This window comes from Desmodus rotundus, chromosome 9 (genome assembly GCF_022682495.2).
Source record: "Desmodus rotundus isolate HL8 chromosome 9, HLdesRot8A.1, whole genome shotgun sequence".
Classification (NCBI taxonomy): domain Eukaryota; kingdom Metazoa; phylum Chordata; class Mammalia; order Chiroptera; family Phyllostomidae; genus Desmodus; species Desmodus rotundus.
Window position 1 is genome coordinate 74,060,740 of NC_071395.1, and position 27,949 is coordinate 74,088,688.

The window sequence follows — 27,949 nt, forward strand, 5'->3', positions numbered from 1 at the left end:
GGCCACAGCTGTGGTTTCCAGAGAGCGGGGCCTCCCGCCGCAGGGACAGTAAACTGAGAAGCGCTGTAACTATAAATGTGAAGTGGCGCACCACGGGACACTGCTGCAGCACCCCCCTCCCCCCACCGCCCCCCCCTGCCCCGGCCCCACGGGGGGCCTGCCTCCCAGCCTCCCTGCAAGCCACAGGCCCTGGGCTAAGCCTCCCCAACGGCCCAGACCTGCCTGCTGGGCCTCCCAACTCTGGGCTCTGAGCAGGGCCATGGGGGCCCGAGGGAGGCCCAGGCTGAGTGTTGGCAGGACACTACACAGCACTTTCTACAGGCCTCTGCTCGCACTTCATGAGCACCTCTTCTTTTATGTTATCCAAGAGGAGGGGGCCCCATAATCTTTTTGGAGCTTAGTGCTTCTAAAGGTCTTATTCCTGCCCTGGGTGGCACTAAACCTCAGTTTCAGGCCCTTCTGGAGGCTCCCTCAGGCACAGTCAGGGTGACCTTGGGGTGGACCTGGGGCTCACGTGGCTCTGACAGGCATCCTCATAGGTCCTGCCAAAAAGGAGCCCCGGCAGTGGCACACACAGCTGACGAAGTAAGAGCGGCCCCCTTCACAAAGTGCCCGCTGCAGGGCCGGCTCACAGCTCTCAGAACCTGCGAAGGGTCACAGGAATGACCTGCGCCGGGTGCTCCCCACCTCTACCCTAGTTCAGGCCTGGCCCAGAGCGCAGTGCCAGGTAGGGAGCAGGGGCCCCTCTGTAAGGGTCTGAGGAGACAGAGGCAGGGGAGGAAGACCCCTCATTCTCTGCCCTCTCAGAGCCAGCCAGGGAAAGGGCTCTCCTCCAACACCCTACTCCACTGACAGACTGCCCTCTATCACAGGCCCCTCCCACCCAACCAGGGCACTGGCCAGGAAAGGTAAGGTCACCCTTTGCTTGTGTCACCTGCCCTGCAGGAGAGCTCAGAGATGAGCCCTTGGGTCTCTGCAGAGGCCCCATACAGTGGGACTGTCTGGAGCAATGTCCCATCAATGTCTCTGGGCCAGAACCCCCTCAGGGAGAAGGATGGGGCTGGACGCCTAGGAAGCACCACCAGCCAAGGCAGAGGCCCTCCCAGGAGACTGTGAGGAAGAGCTCTGGGCTGAACGATGGGGAGCAAGGGGACTCCGACATCACTGCAGGCCCCAGGGCCCCTTGCCAGGTTAGTGGCTGGGGCCTGGCCCCTGCGTGCAGCTGCGCCCACCCACGTGAGTCAGGCAGTTTTACTTCCCAAGTCCACCAAGAGGAAAAGTGAAAACAGGCCCGGCAAATGTTCACTACAAAACATTTAGAACTTCTTATTTGTAAGAAACTTTTAAGACTGTACAGGAGGATATAAAAGAAAGCCTCAGTATGTGGGAAAACACCGCTTTATTGTGTAGGATGATTCAGTGTTGTCATCTCGCACCTAAGGCAACCCACAAACCTGTTCCGATTCAGCCATTCACTCAACACTGACTGAGCGCCTACTATGCACCAGGTGTGTTCTAGGCACAGGGGGTACAGGAGAGAACAAACAGATAAAAATCCCTGCCGAACGAAATAAAGGACTAAAGGAGTAAGTCACATAGCCTATCAGAAGGTGAAAGGTGCAATAAAGCAAAATCAGGAATAGCCCAGAGAGTGCAGGGCAGGTGGGGGATTGCAGTTTAAAACAGGCTGGGAAGTAACATTTGAGCAGAGAGGGGAGGGAGCAGGGGTGTCCCCTGCGTTCGTGCGGAGTGGCCAAGGGTGTGTGAGAGCGCAGCTCCAGGACCACGACTTCCGGCCTTTTCATCTCCCGGCACACCTGAACTGATCGCTAAAATTCTGCATCACACCAAAAAATATATTTTTTGCCGATCTGATGAAGGTTAGGTATGATTTTGTGTTGGCTCTTGTCATTTTTTCACTTGACAATCTAAGGGAAAAGAGGTCCATGCCCCGGACTAAATAGTCAGGCATTGCGTGTTTTAATGATTCTTGTGGCGCACTGGTGTGCCGTGGCGCGGCGGTTGAAATTCGCTGCTCTAGGAACACGAAGGAGGACAATGCAGCGAGCTCCGAGTGAGTCAGTCTCACTCTGCACTTGGCAATGCCTGCACTTGGCAATGCCTGCAGACATTTTTCATTGTCATAGCTAGGGCTGGGAGAGTGCACAGTTGCTATTGGCATCTGGTGACCAGAAGCCAAGTCGCTGCTGAATATCCCACAGTGCACAGAACTGCTCCCCACACAAAAGAATGATTTGGTCCAAATGCCAGTAGAGCTGAGGTCAAGGAACCCTGGAGAGAGAAAGAAACAGGAGTAGGAGAGAGAGCCAGAGGGGTAAATGCCAAGCAGGTTTTTCTTGGAACTAGAGAAGCTGATTCAGAAATACTTATGGAGAAATATGTGAGGATAGCTGGGGGAGTAAATTAAAAGGAGTAAACAATAACTAGCTTCACCAGATCTTAACATGCACGATAAAGTCCTAATTAGACAAACGACTGATTCCTCAATATATAAAGAGTTCTTACAAATGAATAAGAAGAGGCTTTTAAACAAAACTCTCAAAAAATGGAAGAGAAACGGGGAATTTACAAAAAAGACACACAAATGGTTTATAAATACGTGAAAAATGGTCAACGTTACTTGCAATTTAAAGTAATAGAAATGAACATCGTGAGAGAGCATTTTTCAACAAGCAGATTCGCAAAGACTGAGAAGTTTGTGCAGAGTTGCCAAGGGTGCGTGAGAGTGAGGCCTCACGCACAGTTCTCGAGAATATACGTTGGCTCTGCCTCTTTGGAGAGCAATTTGGCAATACGTGTCACATATTTAAATACATGTACTCCTTGATCCAGCACTTCATTCTAGGAAAGCATTCTCCTCACATAGATACCCAAAGATGCAAGTACAGGCCTGTGTATTCCAGTAGCAGCAAAAGACTGGAAATGGCCCGAATGCCGTTAGTAGGGGACTTGTCTACTGTGCGGTATACACTGATTGTACGAGGGAATGCTATGCAGCTCTTAAAAAGACGGAGGCTCACTCATAGGCACGCGTCCAAGAGCAATGAGAACACATGACCACAAAGAGACTGATTCAGGGGATTTGATAACAGCTTTATTCATAACGGCCCCCCCTCCCCCCCAGTGGAACGACCCAAACATCCAGCAAAGGAGAGTAAACAAACCGCGGCCCCTTCGTACAATGGAACAGTCCTTGGCAACAACAACAAAGAAGTGAATGTGTGCACACAACAACACGAATGAATTTCAAAAGCATTTTGTTAAACAAAATAAACCAGACACAAAAGAGTATGTATCGTAGGGTTCCCTTTATATGACGTTTAACAGGGGAAGGAGCCCTGGGAACACATCAGAGCGGCGCTTGCGGGGAGGGCGCGGGTTAGCAGAAGGGGCAGGAGGACTTTCGGGCAGACGGAGAGGGGAGCGGGTGTCGCTGACGCCATGTGTCTGTGTCGCCGAACTGAACACTTAATAACATCTGTGCGATTCAGTGAATTTAATTTTGCCTCAATTTAGAAACAAAAAATATTGAATTAAAAAGAAAACACCTTAGTCAAACTTAGTATGTCCTGAAATGGAATGATCTCCAAGTAAATTTAGCAGGGTGGGGGCGGGGTGGACCGGAGGGGGGTGGCGACAGGGACGGAAACCGTGCTCGCGGGCGTCCGTAGGGAACCCAGAGGACCTGCACCGAAGGCGTAAGCTCGTGCCTGTGCTTCATCTCCAGGAGAACGAGTGAGGAGCTGCTCACTGCTCGCAGCCTATTTCTGGAGGGGGGTGGAGGTCCTTGAAGCGGGCGGGCCATGGCTTAGTACTTTTTGTACTGTTGGAATTTCTTCTACAGTGTTCATATGTTTTTAAATATAAAACTGAGTTTTGGCACAGTGAAGATCCCACGATTGATTCAATTTCCCGATTGAGATTGAATTTTAGTATTGCTCTACCCTTGGTGGCTGGCAGCAGGGACGTCGATGCTGCCCTAGGACCGCCTGCTGGCTGGCGTGCACAGCTGTGTCTCTGAGGTTGGGTGGGCAAGCAGACGAGCAGATCCAGGAAGTGCTGGAGGATGTTCCCTGGGCGGGGAAGTGGGAGCGGAAGCCCTGGCTCAGGACACCGGGGGAAATAAACTATCTGATGGCCAGGATTTCAGCCTGAAGTGATGAGTTTTCTGTTAAGAAATGTAAAAACTCACCCTACTTAAGATTCATCTTGACACGATTTTTTTTAATATGAAAAGGAGCTTCTTTGGTGGGTTGGGAGACAAAGCTTGTAAGAGGCTGTGAGACTAGGGGGAGAGAGTTCTGGAGGAAAGAGTTCTGAGCTAAGAATAGGAGTGACTGCCAGGTGTAGTTTTTAATCAATCAGCTTTTGGTCTTTTTTCCTCAAACAAGAATATGCCATCGAGGGCCTTACCCAGAATGTCCGTACTGATTCTGAGAGCTGCACTCTGCTACTGACGCCATTCCTTGCTCGGGCCCAGCGCAAAGGCCTCGCTGTCCGCTCTCCTTGCTAGTGTTGGAGCGGTGATAGGGAGGAGAGAGAACTTCACGCGTCCCCGGGGGTGCCCTGCTCACTGGTCCTGCCAGAGGAGGAGGCCCAGCTCTTTCCCACAGGAAGTTCTCAGCCTGGAGGGCTGCAAGGGAGCCCAGCTGTGGTATCAGAGGGTAAGGAACCCGGGGTCCTGACCTTTGGAATGCATAGGATCCTTGTAAACTCCTGGCAAAACAGTTGAGAGCAGTCCAAACGTCTGATGCAGGTGCCTTAGAGAGAACCGAAGGGTCTTGGGTAGAACCCCTCTACGAAATGTGACAGGCAAAATGTGGATGAGGAGAAGGTCTGAAAAGGCTTTCAGCAAATGGCTAAGACCCAGATGGGCACAGGAAGTGGGCTGTGTGATAGACTCCAAGCATGGGGTCCGAGACAGCACGGGGCCTGGGGGCAGGACTGCCTATGGCCCGAGCAGATGAAGGATCAGATGGGGTAGGGGGTGACAGGCCTTTATAGATCCTCTAGTCCGGCCCCTCCCTGGGACAAACTGAGGCCCAGAGAGTGGACTGACTTGTGCCAGGTGTCAGGGCCAAGCTCAGTCAGGATCCACACTCCAGCCTCCCCGTCCAGTGGGTCTCCTGGAGCCCTGGCCTTTGGGAACTGGAAGCAGAGTTGAAGCCCTTGACCATACAACCACGTACTCTCTTCCCACCTAGGAATATGTTTCTTCCGAACGCCATGGAGAGGCAACCACTCGAGCAGGCTGCAGTGAGGACAGCCCTCTGAAAGGGCCATGACACCAGATCCTGCTCATCACCTACCCAAGAGCTCTCCACTTTTTCCTGCCAGATCCCAAATTTTATAGTGGGTGGGAACTTCGTCATTTCAGGAAGCGTACGCCTGTTCCCCAAGCCCAAGAGATGGGTCCTAATTGGTCTTGTGGTATTCCAGTGGTATTCCAAGAACCCATTGTCAATGATTGGCCTAAGGATAGCCATATGACCTCATTCTGGCCAATAAGACATAAAGGGAAGTCAGTGGGCGCTTCTGAGAAAGTTTTTGCATTCCTAAGAAAAAGGACAGAATAAGCAGGCACTGTCGGGCCCTCACCCCGCATCTCTTTCTTACTGTCTTCAATACAGCTGTGTTCGTAGCACGAGGGTCAGGCATGGACTAAAGAAAGGCAAGATGCCCTTAGGATGGCAGAGTGGATGGTGGAGTCCAAGTCCTTGGTGGCCCATGTGAGCTGCTGGACCAATATCAGCAGCTCTCTACCTCCAGACTTCTTGTTAAGCAAACATTAAATGCCCTTAGGGTATAAGCTACTGTCAGTTGGGGTTTTTTTTTCCCTCTTACTTGTAGCCCAAAACAATCCTGATTGGCACTGGCCATAACTGTTAGCAACTCCAGCCAACTTCAAGAGACACTGTATAGAAACAACCTTTGTCCAGCTTCCTCAAGCCCCCACCCAGCTTTCTTGTCGACCCTCAAGCAGATGGAGTCTGGTAGAGTCCTCCACCCACCTCACCACACCCCCCTCATCAGCCCGGCCAGTCCTAGTCATCTTCCAGTGCCCACCTTGGATGGCCTTCACTGACATTGCCCACCACCACAAGGCATGCATCTCACTGACCACAGTGATCACTTGTTTATTTACCAATCCCAGTTACGGTGGCCTGCTCGGGGTCAGTCACGGTGCTGGCACTGGACCCAGAGGGCAGGGCAAGTCCTTGGGGAGCCCACAGACTGGCTGGCAGACACGCCCACAGCGGTGGCACAGAGAGCAGTAATAGGGGGTGGATCAGTTTCGCCTCGGTGGGGGAGCAGGTAGCCACTTCCATGCTGTTCTCTCCAAACGAATGCTTTGCTTCTTCAGGCAACACTCAGCCGTGTCTGGCCCAACACTGTCCTGAGCCCATCTCGAGAGGCGGCGGCAGAAAGGGGCTCTTGTTCGATGATCTTCCCTGAGCAGGCAGGGCCTTGGGGTGGACTTGCTCTTGGCCGCCCACTTTTCCCTGCAGGCCTTGTAAGGCCAAGGCCCTCAGTGACCGGAGGAAGGAGCAGTGGGCATGGAGGCTGAAGACCCACGTGCCGCTGCCTCGATGTGTGTGGGGCACATGGCTTGCTTGGTTTCTCTCAGCCTCAGTGTTCTTGGAAGACAAACAAGGGCAATAATACCTGCCTCTGCCACAGGGCTGCTGCGAATATCAGATGAGCTAAGTGGGGGATGAACCAGCTACAGGGAGGCCTGGCACTCGGGAGGTGGGCAGTGACTGTCCGTCCATCTGCCCGCCCCTGCCCCCCGCACACGACAGAGCACCAGAGACAGCGCAGCGCACCTTTCCATGGGAGGCAAATGGGGTGGTAAAGAATTTTCCCACCCAAGGAACCAGGTACACGCTCGGCCCTTGAGGGGGTTTCCTTGGGTTCCCATACTTTCTCCTGCCCTGAAAAATGCCATCATTGGACCTCATTTGTCTGCTACTGCCTCCCTTCCAGAGCAGCAGCAGGAGGAAAGAAAATGGGGCTGCTGGGAAAGAGGGTGGGTGTCACGCAAGTCTCCCTCACCGGGGTTCCTGAGGGTTCCCACGGCCATTCAGGGTCTTTGCTCCAGCAAGTGCAGGTAGATCCACTCACGGGCAGGGGCCGTCTGCTCGGGGAGCACCGAGTACTGCTCATTCTCCGTGATGCTCTGTCACCACCAGGCATAGCCGCGAAGGCCAGTCAGCAAAGTCAAGGCTCTCCCCAGGGGTGCTCAGACCCTGGCAGGACAGACCAACTCTGAGAGGTCCCTGCTCTTGGCAATTAACAGCTGCATCCACTCTGGGCCTGCAGGTGAGGGAGGACCTAGACACCGACTGCGACCCCAAGGCACCATCGCTGCCCGTACTTGGAGTGTGAGCCCAGCTGTGTGGGTGGCAGAAGAGTATCTCCTAGAAGAGCCAAGCTGACCTGCCTGGAAGAAAAGGGGGAGCAGGAGGGCCCCCACCAGTGAATGTGGGCCCGGAAAGCAAGGGGCCCAGGAGTTGAAGGCAGTGCAGTGGGAAGCTGGGGAAGGGGTCCATTTGTAAGATGGAGTGAGGAGTGGAGGGGAGCCGGTTCGCCAATGGCGTACCATGGGTGACATCGTCTAGAAGTCATCAACTCGTATTCCTCATCCTTTGGTGGTGACACTATGCTCCTGGTGGTTCCAGGAGGCTCTGTTTCCCACTCTCATTCCAGCAGTAGGAAGCTTCCCAGGACCAGATGTTCTGTCCCTGGGCTGGGTTGTCCCCTCCAAGTGACAGGAGTGACCCTAGGCAGCCCAAAGTCAGCAGCAAGAGGCATGGGCTCTGGAAGGTAGTGTTTTCACCTCCCAAGCTGGGATATGATTCCCATGTAGAGGACCCTGGGACCAAGCAAGTGGACATCAGAGCCCAGCGTGAGGCCAGCACGAGGCTGAGTTGGGGCAGGAGTCGGCGTCCTGGTCCCTGTGGAGCCTGCCTGTCCCAGAGATGACAGCAGGCTCCTGGGAAAGACGGGTGCCGGCTACCTCTTGGGAGGCTCCCTTCACGTCTGAACCTGCCCGCCAGCCACCCCACCCTAGCTATGACCCTGTGGGGTGTGGGCATCAGGGGGTCTTTGGCGTGTGAAGCCCAAAGCTCAGCTGGAAGGCGTGCTGGAAGGTTCAGGAGTCCTCAGGAGGGCGGGGCCTGTGTTATGGTCTTGTGGCTCTTCCTAAGTCTCAATATGTGTCACATTAGCCCAGTCAGGGAAACGATCCAGGTCAAATATGACCCGTCCCCACGTGTTCACTGCCAGAAATACACAGAAGACTCCAATTACGTTCATCATTAGTCCTGTTTTCACCTGGAAAAAACAGGGCCAGAGTCAGCACCCTGGGGTCATACAGGGTGTCAGAACAGAGGTGAATGGGACACTGGGAACTAGTGCTTGGAGAATGGGACAAGGTCTGGTGTGCTGGGCCTCCCACCCCTGGGCCGTGCTCTGTGTCCACCCCACCTTCAGACAAAGCAATGTCACACCTAGCAAGTGTTATCGTTGCTCAGAGCATCCCCCCGGGAAACTCTGCCTCTCTGGACATTTGCAAAACTGAGCCTCAGGGAGGTGACAAGAGGCCACACCCCAGGCCACTTGGGGAATTACTGGGGGATCCCGGGTCTGACTCCAGGTCCTGTGCTGCCCCCAGCCCTTCACCATCGCACTGGCACCTGCGGGCTCCCCGAGAGCCTCCCGTGGCTCTCTCTGATGCCAGCTCTTTCTTCAGGCTCGCTAACCACTGCTTTCAAGCCCCATGTAGACTTTTTACTGGGGGGCTGGAGCTGAGGGTGTAGTCCACGGCTCCTGCTCTGCGGAGTCCCAGAGATACCCAGCGGAGGCTCTGCGACAACTCACACGCCCGACTGTGCTGGGGTAGGGACCTTCCTTTCTGGCCTGTCCCCTTTCAGAGCTGCCCTCCTTCTCCTGTCAGGGGTGATAAAGCCAAAGCAGAACTGACGAGTCCCTCCTCCGGTTGCGTTTGTTTCCGAGGCATCCTCTGCTCCCAGGCAGGGGTCTCTCGCTCCCTGCCCCTGCTTCATGGCTGCAGACACCTCTGTCCATCTCTTTGGCTGTCGTTAGTGTCCATCCGCCCCCACCCCTCGTCTCAGTCTTGTCCCTCTTGACTGCCCTCACAGCTTCTGCTACTTTGTGAAGTGCACCTTGGCCACGTGGGACCCGCCCTCAGCCTTTCCAAGTGTTCAGCGAGGGCTCCCCCGGTGGCTTCTCGGGCACCTCCAGATGGCAGATTCTATAACTCACCTCTCAGCTTTGGGAAACAGAACAGTATGAAATGTGAGATCATTTCAAAAAAGAAGACAAGCTGCATATAAATGCAGATAATGAGGATAGACCGAGACTTTTGGTGCTATTCCCAAATCACGTGACATCACACGTTATTAGTAAACAGGGCATCTCTGGCGACAAAAGCATCGGAGCTGATAGGAGTAAACAAAAGCGGCTGCATTACCATGTCAGAAACCTTGAGGTGTCCGTAGGCAAACACGATGGCGTTAGGTGGGGTGGCCACGGGCAACATGAAGGCAAAGGACGCACTCAGGGTACAGGGGAGCATGACGTACAGCGGGTTGAGGCCGATGGAACGTGACTGGGGGGAAACACAGCAGTGCAGTGTCACAGACGCGGAAAACAAAAGCTCCCGGGGCCACCATTCTGAAAAGCATCCCCCCCCCCCCCCCCCCGCCCCCGATGTAATGCGCATGCCCACCTCTGTGTGTCTATCCCCCTGGGTCCTCTGCCCTTCGCCACGCCTCCGGGCGATAACTCCGCTGGACCCAAAAGGCTGAGCTCTGAGCCCTCTCCCTGGGAGCCCTTTCCGAATCCCCTCAATTCACTCAACATATATTTCTTGGCCACCTACTATGTGCCAAAGACCATGCCGGCCACTTGGACCGCACTGCAGCCCACACGTGCACAGGTCTGTCTGTCCTGCTGCACACCGAGACGGCCCAGAGGGCGGGGCCACATCTCCTCACCTACAGACACATCTGTGTACACATGCGCTTTTGTACATGCTTGGGATCAGTTTGAATATGCAATTCGGTATCCATCTTTTTTACTGTACAGCTCAAAATTCAGCCACATGTAACAGTACCTCACACAGAGTAGACAGACACTTGTTAAATATCTGCTGAATGAATGAATGGCATCATAATACAATTCATAATATCTGTCAATATCTACCAAAGTTAACAACCTAGCATGCAGATGTACGGGTACACGAGAGCAGACACATATGCGAAGATGTCCTTTGCAACATTGTAACAGCCAAACACACGGGAAACAGACTCAACAGCCATCGGCCATCGGTAGCAAGATGGTAAGTAAAATATGTATATACAAACAATGAGTAGTTTGCAGCTGTAAAGAAGAACTGAGTAGGTTTTACGTGCTAACATGGAAAGATCTCCAAGATCTATAGTTAGATTTTTAAAAATTTAAGGTGCAGAACAAGACCATAGGCTGATACCATTTGTTTACAACAGAGAGAGTGCGCATAATACATCCAGAAAGAGACCTAAGAAGTTGATAACAGAAGTTGTCTCTGGGAGGAAGCTGGAGGGTTAGGGTCTATACTCTGGTATTATCTGACATTTATATGCCATGGATATGTATTACATTTTCAACTCGAAAAAACTATACATACTCCCATTTTATTAAATGCCCTTCAAAACTCTGATTTTTTAAAAAATTGACTTGATAATATTACATTTATGAATAGATAACTTATTTCATCAATCCCCTACTATCATGGAAATATTTTATAATAAATGATTCTGTGAAGTATATCTTTATAATACAGTTGACCCTTGAACAACACGGGCTTGAACGGTGCGGGTCTGCTTACATGCGGATTCTTTTCAATAAATGCACAGTCAGCCCTCCATATGCCCAGGTTTCCCATCTGCAGAGCCAACCAACCGCGGCTCGGACAGGAACCCATGATGTGCAGCGTCAGCTGTACACGTTGCTCTATGCCATTTTATATAGGGGACTTGAGCACCCGCCAATTTTCGTGCCTGAGGGAGGTGCTGGAACCAGCCCCCATGGATACTGAGGGACCGTACTTAAGTTCTGGGGGAGCCACAGGTTACACGTGGATTTTTGACTGTGCAGGGAGGCTTGTGCCCCTGACCCCTGCAGTGTTCAAGTCAACTGTACATGCTTGTCAGCATCTCCGGTGACTCCCTAAGATACACTTGCAGCCATGAATGGCTGAGTCAAGGCATAGGAGCGGGTTTCAGGTTAGGGTTCCTGTGGGTAGACAGGCTGCCCCAAGTCACACTGCTCCTGGGAGAATCTGAGAGGTCCCAGTCAGGGGCCCAGTCCATTTCCTGGTTCCCCCATTTGTCCCAGCCTTGGCTCTGTGGCACAGCTGGGGCGTCCCCACCTTTCCCTTTGCCACAGCTGGGTCCTGAGGCAGGAGTGTGAGTGGGCTTGGAGGTCACTGTGAGGAATCTTACTGGGGCTTCTGGTTCTAGGAAAGCTTGTTTGCAAAGGCCTGGCCACCCCCTTGGGTGCAGAGCTCGGTTGATCTGTCTTTGGGGCTTCAGGGCTCACTGCTAGGGTTGGAGGTGACAAAGCCAAACCTTTGCCAGAGGAGGGAAGGCCTCACCACCCCGTGCCCAGCATCAAAAGATGTTCCTTAGTGTACGTCTGGGCAGCCTGCTTACGGGAGGGGGCGCTGGGGCAGCCACCTTGCTATTCCTGACACTGTCATCCTCCCTTGGACTGAAGGGAGAAAACCACTTGGGTTTGCTCTTTACACACATGGACACCTGGGCAGCCAAATGGAAATTTACCAACTGCAATGCTACGCTCAGGCTTCCGTAAATCTGTCTCCCAACCCCAGAAAGGCAGCCACAGCCTCCCCCAGGCTTGTTCTGCAGTCGACAGGGGATTTTCACAGCCCTCGTCCTGTTTGACCCTCAAGCGTAGCAGGGAAGAACTTAAGGGACATGTTCAAGGATCCCAAGAGACCCAAGACTCAGGTCTTCTGACCCCAAGCCCAGGGCTCTTCCTGTGCCACCTGGAGGTCGGTACTTCCATGTGGTGAGTGACAGAAGAAACGCACAAAAAGATCACAGCTGATTTTCCTATAAGCTCTGCTTTAAGTGCCAACTCAAGAACGTGCTCGCCCATAGCACACTGATGCCTGACCCCCGGGTTCACCACACAAGGCTTCTGGGAGTCTTCAGTCACGCTCCCCATTTCCTTTACTTGGGCTCTCCATCTTCCCAGGACATCCTCTCCCCCCAACCATTCCCAAGCCCCACCTTCCCCGAGACCTCTTCCTGTCGGTCCCAGCCAGCGGTGCCCCCAGCTTTGCATTCTCACACCTGCACTACATTCTCAGAGACCCTCAGGCCTTCCCTCACAGCACTGGTCCACGCCCCCTGGGCGCAAGCCTGAGTCCCCGTCTTCAGAAATAGTCAGTTACAATGACAAATAAATACTGAGCACCTGGTTCATGCTTAGCACTTTGCCAGAAGAAGGGATGCAAAAAAGAACCAGCAGAGCACTGAGGGCAGGCCCAGGCTCATCAAGGGTCTCAAGTCCTATCAGAGCCAGGGCCAGATCCAGGTCTCGAAAGCCTGGTCGGGCTCTGGCCCTGATTTCACTGCCTCTAGGGACTTAGGACATAGTCCTGGGTTGACAGCTTCCTGTGAAATAATGGTTAAGGGCCCCCCAAACCCCTGCAGGGTTACTTACCATGGAGGCAAAGATGGGCAGGAACAGGGTGGTGGTGGCCACGTTGCTTGTGCACTCAGTAAATACAGCAATGAGCAAGGACAAGATCAAGGTGATGGCTGCTGGGGGCACAGCGTGCAAGGGCTCCATCTGCTTCCCCATCCACTCAGACAGCCCCGAGACCTGGGAAGCACCCGGAGGGCAGCCACCAAAGGGCTACTGGCTTACAGTTCCAGCCCCTCACCCTTCCCCGGGGAGCTCAGCCCATCCCCTACCTCTCACTCTCTCTGCACACATTCCGGGGTGACCTCATCCACGCCCACAATTTCAATCCCCATCCTCGTGCTGCTGTTTCTAGCCCAGCTGGTCTACTGTCCAGACTTACATCTATACTCCTTCTAGAAATTTCCACCCAGATGTCCCATGAGCTGTCAGACTCAACATGTCCCTACCTGCATTCCTCCTCTCTAGCCCGAGTCTACTTCTCCCCCTGGGCTCCCCAGCTCAGGGAATGGATTCACCGTCCACCTGCTGTCCAACCTAGAAGACCAGGAGTCCTCCTGGGGAACCTCTGTCCCCCTCATTCCTTCCACCCAATCTGTCACCAAGTCACCCGAAACCTCTCATGTCCATTGTGTCCTCTCAGTCTCCCACAGTTCTTGAAAGTGAAGAGAGAAATTTGAGCCAGAAACTGGGGATCTAAATTTGGTGCATTGGGCTGGGAAGAGATCGTCCAGGAGAGAGCATGAAAGTGAGCAGGGAAAAGGCCAAGGACAGAGCCTGGAGGAACACTCGCATTTAAGGGAGACCAGAATAAAAGTCAGCAAAGGAGGCTGAGCAAGAATAGTCAGAGCTGGAAGGAAACCAAGGGAGGCTGGTTGCTTGGGGGCCAAAGGAGGAACCGTTCCAAGGAGGAGAGAGTGGCCCTTGGAGTCCAGAGCTCTGAGGCTGAGTTTGACGAAAGCTGCAGAGCGTCTGCTGGGTCTCCCTCAACCCCGGCCCTGCCCAGGCCTCCACCCAGACATCAGGGTGATTTTCCCCAAGGGCAGGCCTGACCAAGTCACTCTGTGGCCTCAGCTCTCCAGTGGCTACCCACTGCCTGCAGAATAAAGTCCAAACTCCCTACCTTGAATTCAAGACCCTCGTGGAGTGGCCCCTGCTAGGCTCACCAACCTCACCTTCTGTTCCTCAGCTAGGGACCACACACTTATTGCTTTACTGATGTGCCACGTCTTCCTGGAATGCTCTTCCAGATATGCCCCCCTCTCTAGACTGTGAAGTGCTCACGAACAAGGACCATATTTCAGTCTCCTCTGTAATTCTCATGTCTGGGCTAACAAGGACATAAGAGAAATGTCTGGTTAATGAATGATAGATGGGTGGATGACTGGATAGAGAAGTGACTAGATGGATGGATTTGTTCATCCAAAAGCTATTTATGCACCCATCATGCACCAGGCTCTGTTCTAGGTGCTGCGGAAAACAGGATAACAAAGTGACAAGACAGACTCAGTCTATCTATTACATTCTCTTCGTGAATGGACGGACACATGGACGGATGCATGGAGGACAGCAAGCAGCACCAAGCTGGCTCATCCCTCCCTCTGGCTCATTTCTTCCCTATCAGAGAAGGGGGAAGAGGTAAGAAAGTTATACTTTGGGGGTGTTTTCCCCCAAAGGCTGTCCCTTTCCTTCTACACTGCTACACACTTATTAGAGAAAAATTTTTAAATGGCAACCACATCAACAAAGAGTTCGACAAGGAGGAGAACCAAAGGTAATGGTGGAAATCTCCATGAGAACTTACAGATTTCCCTAGAGTGAGTCAGAGTAAAGACCCTTATTACCAAATCCCAGAAAAGACCTCACAGCCTCCCCTGCCTCTCTTGGGTAACCCAGGGTTACTTAGGTTCACTCATTTCTGCAATCACTCAAAGAGCACCTTCTCTATTCCAGGCACCATCCGTGGTGCAGGGTTCCTAGGCCACAAGACAGAGTCCCTGTCCTCAAGAAGTGTGCAGTTAGTGGAGGGTGCCAGGCAGCACCAGCCCCAGGGTGGAGGGGATGGGGGGTGGGGGGTGCGGGGCCCTGGGCAGCCCACAGCTAGAGAAGTTACCTCGCATCCTTTAGCCAGAGCAAATCCGCCCCCCAGCAGCAGCACGATGCCCCAGGGAACTTTCTCCTGGGTCACCTTCCAATCCAGCAGTGCAGGGGGGTAAAATGGAGCTTTCCTTTCTGCGAAGAAACAATAAACACACACATACAGAACCCAGAGCAGCCTTATGAAGCAAAAAAAAAAAATCTAATCAAGGGGAATAAAAGTCTGTAAGGACAATGAGTACCGCCTCATATTTATACATTAGCTAAAATTTACAATAATTACCACACCCATTGCTGGTGAGAATATGGCAAAGTTATTACACACTCCTGGTAGCATTACAAGTTGGTATAATCTTTTTGAAAAGCAACGTGGCAATGCATTTAAGAGCCACCAAGATATATATCCCCCAGCATCATCACTCCTAGAAATTATTCCTGAAGAAGAAACACCCTCAAAGAAAGAGCTAGATACATGAACACATTACTTTATAATAATGAAAAATTCAAGACAGCCTGAATGCACCATAGCAAGAGAATGGTTACAGCCCCTGTATGCAATATAATGCTGCTATTAGAGAAGATAAATTTGAAGACTGGCAATAGCAGGAAATGTTTACAGAGTAACCTCAAGCAAAAATATGAAGACAGAAAAAATAAAGCAACAGGATTCAAACTGTGTGTTTTGTTTATAGTCATATAATATACGTGCCAATTAATAAAGACTGGGAGGAAGAGAGAAACCCTAAAATACTGATAGCATTATGAAAAATTCAGCCCTGGTTGGTGCGGCTCAGTGGATTGAGCGCCTGCCTTCGAACCAAAGGGTCACCGGTTCGATTCCCAGTCAGTGCACATGCCTGGGTTGTGGGCCAGGTCCCCAGTAGGGGGCATGCGAGAGGCAACCACACATTGATGTTTCTCTCCCTCTCTTTCTCCCTCCCTTCCCTTCTCTCTAATAATAAATAAAATATTTTAAAAAGAAAAATTCAAGACATTTTTCTGTTCCTGTTGTAAGAGTAATACGATTTCAAATGTTGAAAAAGCAAAAGAGAAGAGATTTTGCACTAAACAATACCCAGGGAAGGCTTGAGAAACGCCCTTTGTCCAGACTTTGTGATCTTGCCAGTCCTCTTCGACAGAGTAGGCTTTTCTCCCTCCTAAGCCCAGGGCCCCAACCCTGATGAATGGGAGGCCGGGACAGGAGCCTTACCTTCCTCAGTCTGGCTGCAGAAGTTGAACTTGGGCTTCTGCGAAGGCAGAATGAAGAGCAACATGGCCACCAAGATGGCCACAGTGGCATCGGAGGCGTACCTGGAGGGGCGAGAGCACACAGGATGAGCCAACTCAGCCGCAGTAGAAGTCACGCAAGAAACCTGGACCGCATCTAAATGTCCCTGCATGAAGAAACAGGCTCAGCTGGGGATGAAAACTGGAATCCCGGAGGCCAAAGTCAGGAGACGTGAATCCTGGCTGGAAACCAAGGCTCGCCCATTCCTGGCCTGGCTCTGCCACCAGCATTGGGCGACCCTCAGACAGCTAGCTCTCTTCCCCCTCACACCCGTGTTGCTCTCCAGGTGAACCTCGTGACCTCTTCTCAGTCAGATTCTCTAGAATTCTGGGTTCACCGGGTGACAACAAACAGACCTTCCAAGTGGAGGGAGAAGCAGTAGGCAGCTATGTCCCAACCTGCATCTCCTGCCTCTTCTAGGACATGCGTGTTTCTCGGCCTTTCTTCCAGCTGACTCCCTATCATCTTAAGCAGGAAAGAAACTATATGTTTTGCCAAATTTCTGCCTAAAGAAGCTTCTAGATCTGTGTCTTCAGATGGACTTGCTCAGATCTGAAGAAAGATGAGAAAATAAAGATGACAGAGTAGAGATTTGGAAACCAGAGCTCCGGAGCTCCACCGTAGCCCAACCGATCTCTCTCCACCACAGCCCTGGCCTGGCCAAGTACTTTCTGCTCAGCCTATTGGGGAAGAAGGGGCCACGGGGACATATCTGTGGGCTTGTCCCGAAGATTGGTGAGAGAAAAAATGAGTCCGGACACCAACAGAGCGCTCCAGAACTCATCTGCAGAACAAAGGGGTGCCCCGGAGGGTGCTGCAGAGCGAACGACTTACTTTGTCTTGCCCTCTGCCCAGGCGACCGACAGCCAGCCGGGCATGAAGCCGGGGTCCCGGGAGAACCACAGGCTGACCAGCAGGAAGAAGCAGAGCAGGACGTTGACCTCAGCGAAGGAGAAGGGCCCCAGCTTCCTGTACTCCTCACGCAGCACGTCGTAGGCAGCCTTGTCCTTATTCCTTCTCTCCAGCCCGCAGCTCCAGGACTTAAAACTAGAGGACGTGAAGACAAGAGGGCAGCGGGGCAGCTTGGTTGGCTCAGGGGCTAGTCGTAAGGAAGCCTGAGTGTTGGGCAGCAGACTCCGGCAGAAAGACCTATGCTGCTGCCCATCGCCTGGGGTGGGAGCAATGCTTGAGCAAGTCCCTTCACAGCTCCGTCTCTGTCATCTGCCTACCACACCTCACAGGACCTGGTGGGGAAAGCCTCTGTTATGGGTGCCCAACACATGCCCCAGAGTATCCCAGAACTGGAGGATGCTCCCAGAGGCCTCAGATGACATGGGTGGGTGGCCCATCTGGACCAGGTCGTAGGGGCAATGGAAGCAGGAAAAGAAAGGATGGTCAAGGGGGTGGGAGACTGAGCAGAACAGGGGGTGGAGGTAGGCAGGAGTATCGGAGGTGGAAATAAGCAGAACTGAGGCCTCCACTGGCTGAGGGACCTGGCAAGTGCCCAGTCGTCTGGAGATCAGCTGCTCCTGTCGTCTGTCATCTGGGCAAGGGCCATGAGAAGTTCTGGAGCCAGCTTGAGGTGGAGCCAGGACTCCCTCATGTGCCCCCCAAGTCTTTCTCCTCCCACAGTGGCCTGGAGCCACATCCAGTGATTCCAGGATGCCAGGGCCCATCAGCAGGGTAGCTCAAGAGACACAAAGAACAAGCGGACCAGGCCAGGCAGGAGCAGGGTGGGTGCTTGCCTTCCGAGGAGCTGGAAGTACAGAATTCAGGATCCAGGAGCCTGGGTCTAGCAGCAGGCGTGACTATGGCAGGAAGGAAGCCAGCCTTGGCCCTGGTCTTGGATGGGTTCCTTAGGGACCAGTGCCCATTGGCCAACATGACCTACCCAAGATGCCCTGCAGGACCTCCTTTATGGGGGTGCTGGCAGAAGGAGGCAGGAAGGAGGACAGTTCTTGGACGAGGGGTGGAGGGTACCTCAGCCATGGGGAGGGGCTAACGGGGCGCTGGGGCCCAGGATCCAGGCCTTGAGGAACTCTCCGAGGGATCCATGCGCACGTTCCAGCCTGTCAGCCTGAAGGTGATGGGCCCAGCCAAAAGAAATGTCCCTGGAGAGTCCTCCCTGTGGCTGTCCCTCCCGAGGTCCTACGACAGACTTCACAGAGGGCAGAAGGTGCCGGAATCGGGACCAAGACGCCGATTTCTGAAGCCAAGGCTGGACATGAGCCACGTGCAAGGGCCATGCTGGTGAGGGGACACAGCCTGGAGCACAGGACACAAGGCGGCTGGGACATGGGTGCTCAGGGGTTGGGAAAGCAAGAGGCACTGATGGGGTCTCATGTCTGCACAGCCTGCTGTGATCTCTGCGCTGGACAAGGGGGCAAGGTTGGGCATCCAGAGAGTCACCTGCCAGGACAGCCTTAGGTCATCCAGCACGGCAGACTCTGCTGGTGTAGGCGGTAGCCTCTCGCCCCCCTGGTGTGGAAGAGTCTGTTGTGACTGAGAACCGATCTGCTGCCAACTGTCATTCTCGCAAATGTAGGGCCAGGCCAGAGGCTTCAGGTTTCCAGGATAAGGGCTGCCTCTGGCGCTCCTGGCTGCTGGTGACTGTGCTGACATCACATGACTGTAGACTCTGGGGGCTGCACCGCATCTGCAATTGTCCAGTGCTTGCCCCCCACCCCACGCCATGGTGCTGCCAAGCTTCAGGAGCCTCTTAGGCTAAGCAGTTTCACCCTCATCTCTGGGTTAACCCTGTCCTGTCCTCTGCCCACTGGCCTGGCACAAGATGCAAACAAGTGGGTCCGGCCTGCCTGCAGAGCCCGGGGGTGGAGTGGGTACAAAGTGTCCTTCTACAGCAGAATGGCCTTCAGAACAATGAGGATGAACTGCTACAGAGCTGAGGAGAGAGTGAAGGGACCCCTGAGTCCCCGAGTGCCTCTGCCGTGGCAGGGGTCCAGAAAAGCCCTCACTCCTCCACTGGGGGTCAGCCTGGAGAGGAAAGCTGGGACTGGGCCAGCAGTAGTGCCGCAGCGGTCCTAGGCTGTTCTGGGGCAGGGGCTCTGTGGTCTACTTGGCTGTCAATGGCTAAGGTCACCCATAAATCCAAAAAATTAATTTTTCTGGATTAGGCCAAAGGCAATGGCCCTGACCTTGCTCTCCATGACCAACCAGATGAGAGAGGCACGTGAAGGCCCAGCGGAGTTGCTTCTCACAGCCAAGATGGTGCTGCCCTGCCTCCAGTGAGGCGGTCCCAGGGGCCCGGAGGCAGGTCCTGGTGCGTGGCAGCGTACAGCTTGGGCTGGAGGACGTGCCCTGCTGTCCTGTCGTTCAAGTTGAGTATAAAGAGCTGTCCAAACGAGGCTTCCTGTGAGCCACCCCCACCCCTACCCATCACACTCCAAGCCTGGGTGGTGAGGGCCCTGCCGGGAAAGGAGGGTAGGGGGCAGCCCCCAGCCCAGCCACAGGCGGACTGCAGAAGCTCCAGGCTCCCTGCCAGTCAAGAAGCGCCGGTGGAGGCCCGCCAGGCTGGGTGAAGTGCAGCGCAGCACAGGTGAGCTCCCAGGAGCCCGGTGTCCACCTCCAGAGGCTGGCCGTGTCCTTGTGGTTGTGGGGCCAGGCCAGCTCCCTTGGCTTGCTCTGCTGGGGAGCTTGGTAGGCCTCAGGGCTCCAGGCCCATCCCCAACCCCAGGCTGAGGGGAGGCTGAAACTGGTACCCGACACCTGGCTGCACCTAGGCCTCAAGGCAGTCAAGGGCTGCAACCTTCTGCCTCCCCAAGAGGGGACTGTGAGGGACTGAATTGTGCCCCCTAAATTCATATGTGATGGTATTAGGTTTAGACGATCATGCAGTGCCTTCATCAGAAGAGGAAGATACCAGAGCACTCTCTCTGTGAAGACGCAGTGAGAAGGTGGCCTTTTGCAAGCCAGGAGGAGGGTTCTCACCAGGAACCAAATCGGCTGGCACTTTCATCTTGAACTTGTAGCCTCCAGAACTGTGAGAAATAATGTCTGAGGTTGAAGCTGCCCAATCTGTGGCATTTGGTGAAGCCAGCTGAGCTGACTGAGACAAGGATCAAGGGTAGTGGGCACAGGCTCCAGAGGGCCAAACTGCCTGGGTTCAAATCTCAGCCCCACAACTTCCAACTTACACACCCCGGGGTAAGCCATTTCCCCTCTCTGTGCCTCAGTCGCCTTATCTGTAAACTGGGGATAATAAGAGTATGCACCTCACATGTTGATGTGAAGATTAGTTAACACATGTAGAGTGATTAAAACTGTGTCTGGTGCTTAAAAAGCTCTCAACAGGTATTGGTCAACATTATTGCATTATTACTATCACCACCTGCAGCCTGCAACAGGTTTGGGGCAGGTCTCCTGAGACCCGCTGGACAGGTGTGAGGACTTCGGTCCTGAAGCAGGTGTGAAAAGCAGGGCAAAAGGCTTCACTCAGAACCAGGCTGCACCCCGAGCACCCGTGGGAGCAGCTTCGCCCTCCCGGAGGCCGGCACGCCGGGGCGGCAGAGGAGGGATGCCTGCTCCTGTTATTGTGTTGTTGCTGTGACTACTCTATGTGTAGATATTTTGTTAATGAGGATTTTCAAAAGTTTTTCCTTTAGGAGAAAACTTACAAAACTGCCCCTTTCTCCCCAGTTAACTCACAGGTTTTGGGGGGCACTTTGGCCTCCCAGCTCTGAGAGCTCCTCCCTCGGGCCACACAGGCCCGTTTCTGGTTCTGGCTGCCTGTGATTTAAGACACAGAGCACCCGGCTCACAGCTAAGTACCTTCCATACCAGTGCAAGAGGGTCACCTTTGCTCCACGGATAAATTTGTGTCTCTTAAAGTCACAACAGCGTTTTCAAAGTATTTGTCAGCCACACATCATGGTTTCTGTCCAAAGTCTGGCTGCTGTCAAGGTTGACTCTTGGTGAACTTGCTGTGTGCTGGGAAGAGGAAGGTAAACTTGGCAGAACTTTCTGCACGCCGCTGGGAACATGGTAGGCATTCAGTAAACGTCTGGGTTTCGACTGTTTGGACATTATCAGGTGGTATGCTGTGACCTCACCAAATGGACACGTGCAGCCAAGTGGCAGTTTGCCAGCGGGGACAAGATACCCTTCTTTTTATTGCTTTGACTCACATTGATGGCACGCTGGTCTTTCTCCCTGGGACGGGAGCTGGGCTGGGTGCCGGGGACAGAGAGCACTTACCACAGGGCTCAGAGGAGCTCAAGGCAGGGGTCAAGGGCAGCACTGGAACATGGCTACAGGTACTGAGGGACAGGGCCATGTGGTGCTCAGGGAAGCCCAGAGGAGCAAGCACGGGATTCTTCTATGATGGACTGGCCAGGGGGTGGGGGGAGTCAGAAAGGTGTCCCTAAGGAAGCAGCATTTGAACTGGCCTTGAAGGCTGAGGAGCTTGAAAGGGAGGAAGGCAGGGAATGGCATTCCAGGAAGAGGAATCAGCATGTGCAAAGGCATGGTGAGCAGCCTAAAATAGCCAAAATGGGAGGGCAGACTGGCAGATGGTGGGGCTGGAGAAAAGGGCCAGACAGGAAGAACTCTGTGGACCCGCCCCCCAGCTCCTCTGCAGGGGCGTGGCAAACTTACTCGAACCCCATGTAGGTATACTGAAGCCACAACCAGGTGAGCACCAGCATGATCAGCATGTTGGGGAAGGCAAACCCAAACCAAGAGGCGAAGTTCACGGTGTCTTTGCTGTCAGGAAACAACCTGAAGGGAGAAACACCAGGCCACATCTCTACCTGACGCTGAGCTCCAGAGAACAAGCAGGTTAGGCCCTACTGGTACAGGGCGGGCAGCGGCCGGATGCTGAGAAATGGTCTGGAGCGGAGGTCTCATCCTCCTGAGGTCCAGCCATCCAAGTCCTCCGCCCGGTATTACCCCGATCAGCTGTGGGCCTCAGAACACAGCCTGGCACGACACACGCCTGAGGAGTAACCGACTGACCCTCTTGGGCGTCCGCACCCTGCTGAGAATCTCATGAAAGATCTGTCCCTCCCCTCCAGAAAAATACACCTTTGTACATGCGTAACTTGGCCAACAGTATCAGGCAGCCCGCAGATGGCCCAGAACCCTGACCCTGTGGCAAGGCAGACCCCCACCCTCCCTTAGGAAACAAATCTCAAAAGCTTCCCAGGGTGGGGCCAGATGACAGTTCCGGGGGCTGGAGAAGGGTCACTTTCACTCTAGGCTCCGCCTCCCACCCCCAGGCATTGCTCACTTTAGCCCAAGGGTGTCAAAGTAGACACAGCACTTTCTGTACTCAGCCAGTATCTCCAGGGAGAACTGGAAGCTGTCCTTACAGAAAACACTCACAGGGTCAGAATAGTCCGCTTGCTGGCTCTCAAGCGTCTGCTCGGCCAGGCTCCAGGCCTGTCCTTCCCACCTCCTAGCTCCCGTCCAGGGCTCTCGTCTGCACAGGACAGCACCAGCGCGCTTCTGCTCCTTCCCCCGGGGCTCCCTGCAGTTTGTACCTTCCTCCACGAGGGCATTTACATGACCCACCTAGAACTCTCAGGAGTCTGCTACCCTCAGCAGGCCATGAGTATCCCACAGACAGGACCCAGGTTTCTGGCTTCTGTGATTCCAGTCCTACCTAGGACAAGGCCAGGGACAGAACGGAGGCCTCACGGCCTGTGTCCATTTGTAGCCAAGGAAGGTTCCAGACCACCACTGCGGTCCACCTGGAGCCTCACAAGGACACAGGTCGTCTCAAGAGCAATTACAGGAACTACAGCAAATGAGCTGGTGAAGCAGTGAGTGACCTAACCTCTGACCCTTTCTGCCGTCATTAGAGCCCCAACATCATGGGACCATCACCATTCACGACCCAGGTCAGCGGGCCAGTTTTGAGGAGAACGTCTATGGGGGTGCCCATTTTCTGCCAGTTTTAAAGCAGGACCTGGCATCTAGGACTGTGCTGTCACCCTTCACGACTTCAGCTGAGAGTTCGATCACATGACCTGTGCGAGTGAAAACACTGAGCCCCAGGAAGAAAAGCGTGACTCGCCCAGGATAGAAAGCAACCAGGTCTGAGAACTGTCGCCAGCTCCCACCCCAGGAGTCCTGAGCAGGTGCAGCAGAGGCTGGTGGGGGCACACCCTCCCACCCAGGCACACCCTCCCACCCCCGCCCGGCCCCAGCTCCAGGGCCCCACCGAGGAGGAGGGAGAGGAGTCGCTCTGACCCCGGGCCCATGTCATTGTCCCCGGGATGCATGGCCAGTGACTCACTCATGCATCTGGCCCAGGAGCACCACGTTGGGTCCTGTCCCGGTCAGGGTGGCAGTGCCTCCGATGCTGGCCGCGTAGCACACGCACAGGGTCATGGCTTTGCACATGCTCTTCCTGCCGCAGTTCTCCCGCGGCCCCAAGGCTGGGCCTTCAGACAGCGCTTGGCTCCCTGCAGGGACATGCCTTCGTGAGCAGAGCCAGGCCCGGCCGCCCGCTAGGCCCCACTCCTCACTCTGCTGCTGACCTGAGGGTGGGGACAGGCTGGCTCAGCTGGCTCCCTCCTCAGCTTTTCCTCAGCCTCTGGCCCAGTGTGGAGTCCGGCCCTCTCTGCCTCCTGCAGTCACTTCCCACTGCTTTCCCCTGCTTCCACCAGGCTCCTCAATGCCCACTGCAAATTCAGCAACTTCCTTTCTTTCCTGCCTCCTTGCTGTTGCTCCAGCTGGTCCCTCCCTCTAAGGGGGGTGTCCAAATCCACCTTAGCTGTCCTTTCCTCCTAGTAAGGCCTCTCCCTTGTCTGGACTCCTTTGGTGTCTGGCTTATGGCACCCAGTGGCTTCCCCCAAGTCAGAGGAACTGGGCAAGGGGCCTCATTACCCCACCCCACTGGGCTCCTTCAGTCCAAAGTATGTGTGTGTCTGCTTCATCTCAGCAGCCCCAGGACCTGGCGACTGGGCCATCAAAAGAATGGGCCCTGAGTTCCCCTGTGCTGGGCCCTGGGGACGGGGCACAGACAAGGCAGAGAATGAAACAGGCACCATCTGACTCCCCGGAGCTCAGTGCCCAGCAGAGAAGCAACATGAGACAACCACCCGAACACCTGTGGGAGCAGAGAGCAGACGGAGGTCTGACCTGTTCAGGACAGTCCTCCCTGAGGATGAGTAGGAGAAGCAAAGGGTGAGGGGCACCCACCAGGTGTTCAAAAGATGCCCAAATGAGGAATCAAATGAACACCTATTGATTTCCATGACGGGTGGGAATCGAGGGTTGGAACTTGCTATGAGCAATACTAAAAGACTTAACTTTCATGCACTAATTATATTCCCAAAACTTACGAAAACAGCATTTTCTAAGTATTTCCTTGGAGGCCTGCCTAGAAGTGGACCCCAGCAGCACCCCAGCCTGGGCGCTCACCTGGCAGCTCACAGGTCTTGCCCTTGTCCACCAGCTCCAGGGCGCCCCGGCCGGCCTCAGCGGTGGCGCCCGTGGCTTCCATCTGCTGCAGCACGGCCTCCACGATGGGCACCATCATGGCTGTGGTGGCCGTGTTGCTGATCCACATGGAGAGAAAGGCCGTGATGCTCATGAAGCCCAGCATCAGCCTGCAGAGGAGCAGCAAGAAGGGAGGACAGAGAATCCCCACCCCCAAGGCCCCAAGCCTTTAGCAGGCAACAGGGGTTGGGCCCTCCTGCCGGGATGCCAGGGGTCCAGGTCACGGTACTGAGGTCAGTTCAAGACTGGGTTGTCCAAAGAGGGTTGGAGTTTAAGTCTCTCCCTCTTCCTTCCTGCCTTCCTTCCTTCTTTTCTCCCTCCTCCCTCTCTCCTGCAAACACTACTGATTCCTACTCCGCTGGCTGCAGGGGCACCAGGAGGCCTTTCTCAGACCCAGTCATGGTTCTAAGGAGTTCCTGTCCAGCTGGGGCAGCACAAGCAACCAGACTGTGCCAACCCAGTGGGAACAGTTGGCCCTGGCACATCCTAAGGGTGTTCCGAGACACCCTCTGTGAGAGTAGCCCCAACATCCCACTTCTGTCTAGAAGATTCCCACCCACCCCAGATCCTGCTTCTCTTCTCCTAAGTTCAGGAGGGCTACACAGAGTTTGCCTTCAGGGGGAGGGGGAACCTGGGACAGTGGGAGCTCCCTCATGGCCGACCCTTGATCGCCTCTCTCTGCACACACACTTTGTACCCCCTCCATTCGGCAATGGACAAGATCAAACAAACAGTATTCAGAAGGCGTGTTCCCTTCATTTATAACACCTGTCTTCCTCCTCTCCCCCACCTCTGCCTGCCTAGAACATGCCTCATGGTCCTTCAAAACCTGTTAGATAAGGTCCCTCCTCTGTGACCTCGCTCCCAGTGCACACCAGGCGGGGTGAACACACCCTCCTCCAGCCCCCTCCAACTCCCCTCCCTGGCGGGATTCAGAGGGCCTGTTTCCCTGCCTGCTCTGTCCTTGGATGATGAACAGGGGAAGGGTCTGATTCTTCTCCATGGCTTCCATGCACCCAGCACAGGGCCAGGAACAGAAGAGGCTCAGGGAGGGCTGGCTAAATGGAACAAAACTGCTCCCCGCCTCCATGTCCCTCGGTGGCCAGGCTTCTCCCTAAGGCTGCTCATTCGCTTGAAGCAGGGATCTAGGCGCTGCGCCGTACCGAGGTCCAAGCTGGCGTCCATGCAGGTAGACTTTACGGACCCACAAGAACAAAGGCTGGGATCCAGACTGGAAGGAGGGTCAGAGTTTTCGTGAATGGGGCTTCAACATGATGCTTCAAGGCACCAAGTGGGCCTCCATGTAAAGGTCACCCCATAGCAGGCGGTGCCATGGACAGCTCAGAGAAGCCAGGTGACAGGAAGGAGCACAGAAGCCCATGGGAAATTCCCAGATCTGGGAACAAAAGCTCTTAGGCATTCTCAGAATGAGGTCCACCTGCCGATGGAGAAAAGCTGGCCCCTCAAAGGATCCTGAGAACCAGAACTCTGAGGTCACTGAGGCCTCCCACTGCTAGAAAATGCAACAGCTTTTCATTTGACCCTATAAACCAATCACTGGAGGGGATCAGCACCATGAAGGGTGACAACAGAGATCAGAGTCACAAAGCTTTCTGCGCAGGGGAGCCTAGGGGGCCCAGGGAGCTGGGCATCATCTCCTGGAGGGCAGACCAGGCTCTGTGTGCTTAGGGCCCCACACAGTCCCTCACACATGGACATCTTGGGAGGGATTGGCTGTGAACTAAGCACCCGCTGCCTTCCCAGGGCTGGGCTGGGCCTTGGCTTCATTCAGGGAGCACATTGCCTCAAAAGAAAGGTGCATCCTGAGCTCTCTACTTGAGTGAGGGGGGGGGCAAGGCCTCATCAGGCAGCCAATCATTTATCCCCTCTCTGTCTCAAATTCCTCCTCTATAGAACGTGGGTAGTAAGAATGACGCCCAGCTCTCAGAGCTGTGGTGAGAGTTAAATGAGGGGATAAATGAGCTCCCAGCATCCTGCCTAAGGCCGTGTAGATGCTCCACGTAGCCAGATGATTCTGATTACATCAACTCCATGGGATGGTTAGAAATTGCCTGTGATTGGTGGGGGGAGATCTTGGGGAGGGGGAGAAGCTGAGGTTCTAAGTGGTGTGAGGGAAAATGAGGTAAGAAGCTTCTCTCTACAGAGGGAAGAGATGTACCAGCTATGGAAGGATGACCTTTCTGCTTCCTCCTGAGAGGGGTGGTTGAGCCACCCCTGGCCTGCTTTCCCCACGAATTCCCCTATCAGGCATGGCTTGATCCAGCCTCCACCCACCTTGATCCGTGTGGAACCCCACAGCCCTTCCTCCAAAAAGTCCTCTGAACATGCAGGGACCCTTGCTGGCCAGTCTCCTCTGGATTCAGAGAACCCGTACCCACTGCTGCTCACCACAGGCCCCACCATTGCCCATGCATCTGGCGTCCCCAGCTAAGATTGTCCATTTGTCATGTGTCCCACCCAGGAGTCCACCTGCTTCCCGGCCCAGGTAAGCCCATGGGCAGCCCTGCCTGTGGGTGATCTGGTCGGTGCTGCAGCTCCTCCCCAGCCCTGGAGCCCACAGGGAGCCCGCGGCGAGGAAGAGAAGGCGTAATTACTGTGCAGGCTTGGCCCCCATCCAGAGGAGTGTGCGCAGGGCGATCCTCTTGTGCAGGTTCCAGCGCTCCACGGCCACAGCCACGATGAGGCCACCCAGGAACAGCATATTAGTGTCCTTCATGTACTGGACACACACCTGGAAGGTGGTGGCATGGAGTCCCCATCAGGGTTGCCTCCTGGCCACACACTATTTGGGCCTAGGGCCACCCAAGACCCCAGAGACAGGCGGGCAGGCCAGATGCTGACTCCAGGGACAGTTGGGAGTGGGATGAGGGGTCAAGTGGTACGTCTCCATGCCAAAAAGAATCCGCAGTGGGCTTCTCTGGTCCTCCGGGGCCTGGGCAGCTCAGAGAGCACCTTCAAGAGGAGCCAGTGGGAAAAGCAGAAGGCCACCAGGATTCCCTGCATCTGCTCACCTGCCTGGAGTCCAGAATCTTGAGGAGTGGGAAAAGCAGGACAGGCATGAGGGCGGTGACCGCCAGAGGGATGACTTCTGTGCACCAGTAAATGGCCATGAGGATGATGACGTAGGCACACCTGACGAACTGAAGAGACAGCCCTGAGGCCGTGGCATGCTGCTGCCGCCCTCGGCCTCACCCCCTCCTAGTGAAACGTGGGGGACAACACCCGCCTCCCTCAGTGGTTTAATGTTTCGTCAGCACCTTTATGACAACCATCATTACCCACCAGACTCTGCCCTCTCCCCACCCCGTCCCAACC

The 27,949-nt window shown here is 54.4% G+C and overlaps 1 protein-coding gene across 3 annotated transcripts in view; it reads right to left on the minus strand.

Moving 5' to 3' along the window:
• Positions 1-4,650: 4,650 nt before the first annotated feature.
• SLC13A5 (solute carrier family 13 member 5) overlaps positions 4,651-27,949 on the minus strand; it is a 28,136-nt gene continuing 4,837 nt past the window's right edge. For 2 of the 3 annotated variants that reach the window (XM_053911672.2, XM_053911671.2), the window contains 11 exons: positions 27,646-27,774; positions 27,229-27,365; positions 24,536-24,723; positions 23,406-23,574; positions 21,761-21,883; positions 16,982-17,194; positions 16,070-16,170; positions 14,876-14,994; positions 12,781-12,942; positions 9,518-9,655; positions 4,651-8,358 (listed from right to left, as the gene is read on the minus strand). In XM_053911672.2, the coding sequence (XP_053767647.1) occupies positions 8,227-8,358; positions 9,518-9,655; positions 12,781-12,942; positions 14,876-14,994; positions 16,070-16,170; positions 16,982-17,194; positions 21,761-21,883; positions 23,406-23,574; positions 24,536-24,723; positions 27,229-27,365; positions 27,646-27,774 (1,611 nt within the window). In that variant the 3' untranslated portion in view covers positions 4,651-8,226. Of the gene's footprint in view, positions 8,359-9,517; positions 9,656-12,780; positions 14,093-14,875; positions 14,995-16,069; positions 16,171-16,981; positions 17,195-21,760; positions 21,884-23,405; positions 23,575-24,535; positions 24,724-27,228; positions 27,366-27,645; positions 27,775-27,949 lie in introns of those variants that run through there. The other variant, XM_053911673.2, reaches the window with a different exon arrangement.